At 33.7% G+C, this 9,554-nt stretch overlaps 1 protein-coding gene and 1 long non-coding RNA gene across 6 annotated transcripts; both read left to right on the top strand.

Annotated features, from left to right (window-relative positions):
• The first annotated feature begins 853 nt into the window (after window positions 1–853).
• Window positions 854–4,670, top strand: LOC110879691. 4 transcript variants are annotated; one of them, XR_004867989.1, is made up of 5 exons: window positions 859–2,099; window positions 2,219–2,297; window positions 2,638–3,422; window positions 3,502–3,693; window positions 3,764–4,670. It is a non-coding gene; the product is annotated as an uncharacterized LOC110879691 (long non-coding RNA). The 4 variants fall into 4 exon arrangements; XR_004867991.1 differs by having other exon boundaries at window positions 2,239–2,297; XR_002558886.2 differs by having other exon boundaries at window positions 854–2,099; window positions 2,219–3,422.
• Window positions 4,671–5,468: 798 nt separating this feature from the next.
• On the top strand, window positions 5,469–6,957 carry LOC110874980. Of its 2 annotated transcripts, XM_022123277.2 has the most exons (3): window positions 5,469–6,054; window positions 6,201–6,286; window positions 6,798–6,957. In XM_022123277.2, exons 1-3 carry the CDS (start codon window positions 5,864–5,866, stop codon window positions 6,878–6,880), a joined length of 360 nt encoding a protein of 119 aa, XP_021978969.1. In that variant the 5' UTR covers window positions 5,469–5,863; the 3' UTR covers window positions 6,881–6,957. The 2 variants fall into 2 exon arrangements, 1 of the variants encoding a protein (XP_021978969.1); XR_002556404.2 differs by lacking the exon at window positions 6,798–6,957 and having other exon boundaries at window positions 6,206–6,683.
• Window positions 6,958–9,554: the final 2,597 nt, after the last annotated feature.

Here is a 9,554-nt window from a genome sequence, read left to right on the forward strand (position 1 = left end):
TATGGATGATCCCTGTGATTTATCAAAATTTTGAATTTAATCTCTAATTTTTCAAAAATAAACGAACACTATAGCTGGTTAGTAATAACAATCAAGTTATATATTTAGTTATAATAATATGACAAACAAATTAAGACCTAAGTACGAACAATCAAGTTATATATTTTATTTAATAATAATAATATGACAAAACAAACATTGAACCTAACTATGTATAAATTTCTTAAAATAAACTAATAGACAATAATTAAAATCCCCATAATAAATAAATAACATATTTGAGTATGTTTCCTTTTCGTCAAACGAATTTTAAAATTTATGGTTAGATAATTTATTAAAAAAAATATGTTTCGTTATTATGAATTTTTTTCTACAAAAGATTAAATTAAAATTAAACTAAATAATAATTATCTATAAGAGATTAAACTAAATAATATTTAATTGGAGGGTTATTTATAATTAATTAGAAGAGATTAATTAAACTAAATAGTAATTATCCATAAGATATGGCCTAATATGATGACAAGTGTCCCAAAATTGGTTTCTTTTATTATATAGTATAGATATTTAACTTAAAAGACCAAAAGAAAAAAAAAACTAAACTTTCAGCTCAAAAATAAGTATAGAAACATTAAATATTGTTAATGTAAACTATAGTATAAAAAAAAAGAAAGACAAAAATAAAAGCCATCTATTGACCTCTTACGTGGTGAAAATTAAAGGGTAGTTGAGACGTCTTGGAAAATTAAATCGACACTTTCAATACACGTCGTATAGGCCTATACGATGCGTATTATGTGAAATTCAAATCCCAAGGTCAGTAAAAGGCTGACACTATCCCCATCATGCGGAGTAATACGCATCGTATAGGCCTATACGATACGTATTAGTACTAGGTTGTCCTTCAAAGCTGACAGCTAGGGTTCACATGCTACCCCAATACGAATCGTATAGGCCTATACGATCCGTATTATAGTACAAGGTTGCTTTCTGTCACTTAAAGGTGACATAAAGTGATTGACGTCAGCCCTATACGGGTCGTATAGGCCTCTACGACTCGTATTGAATTGTGAAATTGCATTTTGTTCCCATATTTAAGCGATGAAGGAAGACGAGGGTGAATCGTTATATCATCTTCGTTTTTTCTTTACATTCGCTTACAACATGTCTTGGTTCAACCTTAATCACATTTTCGGCAACTCGTCCGACACAAACACAAGCTCGTTTACTCCAGAAAGCAAAGTGGTATAGCATTTTTTAACTTGTTTTGTTTTTTTTTATGAAATACTTATGTACCACCTCGTTAAATTATGTCGAATAATATAGTGACACGTGTCCACTCTCAAATAAGCCTAATAATTTGGACGAGAGGGACTAATTTTGTCAAATTATGAAAATTTAAATGTGGAGGGACCTGATATGTCAACATGCCATTTTATGGCCTCTGAGTGACCCCATACGGACCGTAAGCCTATGTGCTTACGGACCGCAAGCATATATTTATTTTTACACCTGGACATCATATACGGACCGCAAGACCTTTGTCCTTACGGTCCGTAAAATTTGAAAACCAGGGGCGCGCAGTGGGCCTTGGACCCATACGGTCCGTAAGCACTGCGGCTGGCTATTTTGTTTGGGAGCCAAGGCATTATGCCCTTTGTGCCATCTATCTCGCGAATTTGAGCTCTTGTGCAGCTCATGCCACATCCATAGACACCTGCTATGATCTCCTAACACCCCTGGACACTTGTATTAATCCTATGCATTCTCTACAAGTATAAAAGGGCAAGTTTTGCAACCTTTGCAACTTGCTCATTTTTTTATCACTTCCTCTATCTCTTATTCCGGAGCTCATGGTCAAAAAGGACCTCCTAACTAGCTGTATGTACTTGGTTCAAGTACTCTCTCTCCAAGCTAGCTGTATGTACTTGGTTCAAGTTTTAATTTTAGTTTTGTGGGTTTATGTCCCTTTATAAACTCTTTGTTGTGTTTATCTCTACCGGCAACTCAACTTCTCTATGACCGCCACTGTCGGCACTCTCCCTCTCTCTCTGCTCCACCACCATCACCGCCAATGACCACGGGTGCAACCAGATCTGGTATATGTTCAAGTTAACCATTGTATTTATTCAAGTTGTTAATCTGATTAATCTGTACTTTATTTTGTTCTTTCAACCCATCCGTGTTTGATTTTGAAGTTTTGTGTTTTGTTTTAAAGGTTTTCGAATATTTGTTCAGGCGTGCAACCTTTTTCTACTGAAGGTTTCAATCTGCTCAAGGCCCCAGATCCGTAAAATGTATGATCTCAATGGTCAGGTTTATAAAATTTGTGTTTTATTTTGTTTAATTTTAAAGATGGATCTACAAAAGTTTTGGGTCCAAACTGTTCTTTGTTGTTTTATGTTCGAGTCATTTAAGCTCCAGATCTGCAAAACATGTTGGTTGTTTTTTTTCTTCATCATTTGGTATGTGTATGATTTTGAGTCAATTGATTTTAAAGGTAAAGGTTCCGATCTGCAAAAGACTCCTAAATTCGTGTTTGTTTTTGAAGTTTTACTCCAAATGGTTGTTTGGAAACTTTGTTTATGCATAGCCATCAAATAATTTGTTTTTACTCTTTTTGGTTATTTTGGACAGATGATGTCATTCTTCTTCAATCATCGCTACCAATGTTTTCATGACCGGACCGGAGGTCGACCCAGTCTCCTTACCGGGTCAAAGGTCGGACCGGTTCGACCGGTCCAACAGGATTCAAGATCAAAAAAAACTTTTAAGTGAATTTAAGATATAAAGATGTATAATGGATTTAAAGTGAAAAATAAAATAAACAAAAATAAAAGGATGGCATTTTTGTAATCTGAAAGTCTGCAAAAAGCATGTATTTACTGCAAAACTACCATGCAAAACCATTGACTTGAACAACACATGGTTTTTAACCATCCATACCTGATTAAAACAACTAGAGTTTAAAACCAGAAGCTCATGGAAAAGAAGATATTGCTAGAAACTACGGAACAGAAGATGTCGCCGGAAACTAAAAGCTTATCGGAACGTTGAAAAGAAGACCGGCCCGCTGAAAATGTAAAAAAACGAAGAGCCGGCCCGACCCTTTGTGAAGAACCGCCGGCCCGACCGCCCAGATCCCGGCCTGACCCCCGGGTCAATGTTGAAACGGCCTAACTAGCTGAACCGGCCCACTGTACCTTTCAGATCCCGGTAACAAACACTGGAAATTTATTTTGGAAACAGAAACGCGACAAAGGAGATGAAGAGCTTCTACTTATCACCCATAGATAGCATTCCATACTCGAGTTCTGGGAACATACTTGAGGTGGTTGTAGGTGACATGAGTTACGAGAACAGCCTCGCACTCATGTTTGGTGACGCCCAAAGACTTACCGTCACAACAAACGAGTCATACAGTTAAGTCCAATCAGGTTTATCATATAGAAAATATTTTGAAAATGTTAACTTCCTCATGGTCTTGTTGGTTTGTTACAGAAGAGCTCATAAGGAAATATGAATTTGGAAAATACCATTTGTCATCTCTCATCACACATGGAGCTAAAGTAATCTTCGAGGTGGACATTGAAGAACTGGAGAAAGATACAAGAGTGAATGGAGTAAAATATGCCACAGTCGAAATCAACCAGCCCCACGCTGGGACTTTCGGAAGGGAAAACACCCACAAAAGTATAATATAAGTATTACCTTTATAACAACTTTTATACTATAACATACTAACAGATTTTAAAACATACAGGAAAAACCGAGACCATGTTCGATCATTCTTCAAAATGGCTGGTAACCTGATGTGCGTATCAATCACAAGGATAAGGGCTCTTATGCGCTTTGGGAGGTGCAAAAACTAGCTTTGGAATAGGGGCTCTATCTAGATAAAAAGACAAGTTTTCCAACATGGGATTTCCCTTTCTATGTTAATTGAAAATGAGCTGGAAAGTATCCCGAGCTTGGTCACAGAGAGGCCCCCCTCCCTGTGACGAGGCTAACGGTGTGTTTGTTTCCTTGTGATCTTGCAGGTTCTTGCTAGGTCGTCTAAAGCTTAACTCTAGCCAGGTCGGACTGACTGGTTCTTGAGTCTTCAATGATCTTTTAGGACCACATTATATATTCCAAAAGGTGTGTTCGGTTACTTTAACTTGGTTTTCACATGTCACGGCCTGCACGAATCACTTCTTCCAGAAAAGTAGCAGATTTAATGCAATTATCGGGCTACAAAAAACCACAAAACTCATTCAAAGATCAAATATATTCCAAAAAGTGTGTTCGGTTTCTTTGGGTTTTAAACTATTTGTCTATTTGCATACCCTGATCTGATGATCTGGTACTTGACAGCATAGTTGTCAAAAATGCCCTCATTCTCAGGGTCAATTAGGTCCCCCGTGCGCTGATTTAGTCCAACAACATTCCCATTGTCATGCTCTCCCTATATAATCAGTTAAAGTGAGATCATATTATCATAATACACTTAACATATCATACAATACCCAAAAAGGAGTCAAAAGGTATCGAAGACTCAACAGTCAAAGAAATTATGACGTCTTGCGTGTCACGTCCAGAATTTTCAGCCAATGACTTTGGCACAAAGAGGAGGGCATCCGCAAAGGCTTGAACACCAACTTGAGCACGCTAGTCACAAAAATAAACCACCAAGATACTTAAATAAATAATTATATATATATATATATATATATAGGGGAGAGTTCAATGGAGAACACTAAAAAAGTGGGAAACCGACTTAACATGTTAAAAATCAACTTTTTTCTAAAAAAATTTCGGCGCTTTTCCGTATAAATACAAGTAGAAACATTTTTAATAAAAAAAATTAAAAAATAAAAAATATTTAAAAAAATATATCTCATAAAATTAACTTAACATGTTAAAAATCATTTTTTTAATTTTTTTCAGCGCTTTCCCTTATAAAAATGGGTAATCATTTTTGTAAAAAAAAAAATTAAGCATTTTTTTAGCTGCTCTTTTTTATGTTTTTAGTTTTTGATTTTTTTTATTAAAAATGTTTCTACGAGTATTTATAAAGAAAAGGGCCGAAAAAAATTGAAAAAAGAATGATTTTTAACATGTTAAGTTAAATTGTTAAGAGTGTTCCCCAATGAACCTCACACTATATATATATATATATATATATATATATATATATATATATATATATATATATAGAGTAAGGTTAACATACAAAAAGCCTTATCATACATCACGTAGGAGACAATGGTAACCGTTGGATCAGAGGTATAATCACGCATGGGACCACATAATCACGCATGGGACCACATAATCACACATGGGACCACATAATCACGCATGGGACTATAATCACGCACGTTCTATGATAATAACGCACGTTATATTTTTTGTCATGTATGTTAATGTAGGTTAAGCCTTGAAGTACATTATACTTTCTCTCTCTCTCTATATATATATATATATATAGGCTAATTATAAGGAGAAAACCCACTCCAGTTGACTAAACCCAGGAAATTGTTATATGTGGCTAGGATTGATCCACGTTGCTTGTTAGTTTGAGAGGAGACAAGGGCATTTTTGACATTTTCCTTTTAACCTTTTGACTGATGAATGTGTAAGTGTGTAAGAGACTTGATGGCACATACTTCTTTTCTTCTTTTCATTAGTTTCATTTAATAACTTTGTACTTGATGTATCTCTCTCCTCTCTCACATAATCTTCATCAACTGGAGATATTCAAAAGTCACCAAACACTCACTCTCTCTCATAATCTTCATCATACCCTCTCAATATTCAGAATATCGCCACACAAAAAAGACTATCGCTGCAGATTTTCCAAAATCACCGGACAAAATCAAACATGGCTGAGTTGAACAACCAAAAACCTCGGACTGTTGCCGGTGGTACGGCGACACTCAATGATCATCCGGGTTCACCCTTAAATGTTGTCCCACATAATCTTTTACCTGATTTTGCATTTAATGAAGATGAAGATGCATTGGGTGAGAGTAGAGTTGTTGAAGATCCTGAACCTATTTCTTCAGTCTCCAGGTGAGTGATATTTTTTTTTTCAGTTTTATTAAATGTACAGCTTTAAATGCATACGAGTAGTTGTGTAAATTAAGATTTTCTTGTTTAGATTTTGATTGGATTCTTCTTGATTTTTTTTTTTTTTGGTTTTTTGGTATTTTTTTAAGTGTAGCCTCAGATCTACATCAAATTGGCACAAATGATGATGAGGATGGTGTTCAGAATTGTTCTTTTACAGAGCTGCTATCCATAGGTCATTGTTTATGTGAAAGCATGAATTTTTTTCTATAGGGTTATTGTAACACCCCTAGTTTTAATGTTTGTAGTTTGTTATTATTATTATTATTATGTTTTTGTTGGTATAGGAGGAAAAAAAAACAGAGGATGTGTTGGTTAGTTTGGTTGAAAATGTGGTAAACTTGTATTAACTATACCATTTTTATTTTTTATTTTTATGAAACAAGCTTTTATATTTTGTAGAAGGTAAAAACATGTGTGGTTACACTTGTATTAAGTTTTTATATTTTTTGTAAAGGAAAAACATTCGAGATTACATTTTTGGATCACATAAAAAAATGCACCAGCATCTACACTTTTTGGTGACACCAAAAAAATGTACCACCATGTTTTGTTTTTTGTGACAATACAGTAAAATGCATCAGTTTGTTAGGTTTCATGTTACAAGTAATTTTTTTTTAACTTATATGTGTTAAAAATTATTAACAATACAATGTTTTCTAAAAGACTCGTGACCTTTTTTGTAGGTATTCATGCGGACGAGGAATTTTATGTTCACCACACACCCAATGGCACTAGAATGTGGTGTCCTAATGTTCCTATTGTTTAAAGCCTGTTGTTGGTTGTGTATATGAAACGTAGAAGGACGTTACACATAATGTAATACTTATTGCTCATTTTTTTGTTTATTGTGTGTTTACATTTTTTGAAATTATACAGAAAATGTATGTTTACACGTGGTGTAACTTCATATATATGTATAATATATGTAACATCTTTTTTTGTAGTGTACGTACCTACATGTAACATCTTTTTCTAGGAAGACGACTTTTGTAACAATGTGATGTAATATAACACTTTGTGTCAGAGGAGAAAGAAAAGAAAACGCGTTACACTCTTATGTGGTAAAAAAACAAGCATTTTTTCTTGTATACTGGGTGTTTACATTTTTTGAAATTATATAGAAAATGTAACGTTATTTTTTGTACTTTTTTTTTGTAAAATGTTACATATAATGTAATACTTATTGCTCATTTTATAGAATGTAACCTTAATAAGATGGTACATATAAAGTAACATTTTTCCTCATTGGTTACATTTTTTTGTTATTTTTTTTGTAAAATGTTACATATAATGTAATATTTATTGCTCATTTGTAGAATGTAACCTTAATAAGATGGTACATATAAAGTAACCTAATTCAACATGTATATCCAGTTTTTCACATAATGCTTTTACATTTATTTGTTATATACAACACCGGTGGCCCAAACACCGATAAATTAAAAAAAAAGTATCGTAAAACAACTTTATGAATAAAATACTTAAGTTACAAAATTTTGCCCCCACAAGTGTTAAGGTGCAACAACATTATTATATAACCTAACAACGCATACAACACACTTGTTCCCTAAAAAACAAAATACTTAAGTTACAAAAATACCTTTTTCTTTTCTTTCAAATCCTTTGCTGGTGTGTCCGATTCACTGCCTTCCAACACTGTTACAAAATAAATTGTCAAACATAAATGTAACAAACCATCTAACAATTTTGAGATTTCTTGTCATTGATATTGAATGCAAGAGAATCCGAGACTGTTTCCAAGAACTTGTTCACATTATTCAAAACTAACTATTTTGAGATTATTCAAAAGAAAGTAAAAACTCTAACTTAACTGATTAAAGGAAAAAATTCCAACCAACTGAATAAAACCGTATAAAACCAACAGATCGAACAGCAATAATTAATACCCAAATCACCATCTATAATCATATTCCTCAAAAAAAAAAAAAAAGAAAAAGAAAAACCTCAATTCGCTTAAATATATGGTCCACATGTATAAAACAAAAGAGTCTTTATATGTACATACATAACAAATTCATTCCTTCATAACATGGAAGTACATGTGCCGCACTGGTTTTAGGTCGTTTTGTGAATATTCAATGTCCACATCAAGAATACAATCACACTCCCAACAGCAAACTGAACCGTAGTGACAGTTATTGGATTTGGGAAGACTTTCAAAACCTGCATACATATTCATGTCAGAATTTTCATCGATAATATTGCACTCACGTAACTCAAACTCAAGCAATTGATGAGAACAAGATCAAACACAGAGCTGCTTGTTGGGGGCTTTGAGGATTACATTCTTTTTGTTAGTGTGCATATGATAAGTTCATAGAAGAATAACATATAGAAACAAAACTATAGCCCAACCTTTTAAGAAACAAAAAAAAAAAAACATGAGCACAGCAAATGACCCACACATAACAATTGGACCTCCGGCGAAAAGGTCAAAAAGAAGTAGATAACATAAACAAAAGTGAAAATACGATAATGTAATCAAACCATGATGACGAAAAGGTCGAATTTCCGGTGAAGTATGGGCCCATCTCCAGCGACAAAAAGATCGTTGGCCTTTTTCCATTTCGCTAAGAAACAGTCACCGGTTCGACACCGAATCTCCGGTTGGACCTCCGACCACCGATCTGACCGGAGCGACGCACCTGAACCGACGCCGATGCACCTGAACCCTACAATTTCCGGCGATCCTTGATTGTTGTCCGGCGATTTTTGAATATCTGCAGCGATCGTCTCTTTTGTGGGGGATTGTCTGAATATTTTGAGAGGCTAAAATGAAGATTATGAGAGAGAGTGAGTGTTAGGTGACTTTTGAAGATCTCTGGTTGATGAAGATTTATGAGAGAGAGTGTTTATTTTTGTGATTTTTGAAATATTGAAGACTAATGTAGAGTTGTAGGTTAGATGTAATGATGAACGATGTAAGGCTTGGTTACACCTTGCAGATTTTTGTCTCTTAGTAAGAAATTATGTTAAATATTTCCCATATTGCCCTTTAGGTACATTAAATATATTAAAAAATAGAGATGAAGGAATTCAAAATCAATGAATGGCCCAAAACGAATCTCAGCCATCCATCATGCTTAATCAATGGTGATTAATGGGTTTTCAGGGTTTAGTCAACTCAACTGAGTTTTCGATTTATCCTTGCCCTATATATATATATATATATATATATATATATATATATATATATATATATATATATATATATATATATATATATATATATAGGGGGAGGTTCATTTGAGAACAAAATTAAATTGAGAAGAAAAAGAACAAAGGGTACAATTGTAAAATATTAAATAGTTTTATCTCATCTCATTTATTATTCTTTTTGACTAATTAATTAGTCTTAAAGATTATCATCCTCCACATTAAAATTTTTGCCTAGACACATTAAAATTTATCCTACACGT

This window comes from Helianthus annuus, chromosome 9 (assembly GCF_002127325.2).
Source record: "Helianthus annuus cultivar XRQ/B chromosome 9, HanXRQr2.0-SUNRISE, whole genome shotgun sequence".
Taxonomy (NCBI): Eukaryota; Viridiplantae; Streptophyta; class Magnoliopsida; order Asterales; family Asteraceae; genus Helianthus; species Helianthus annuus.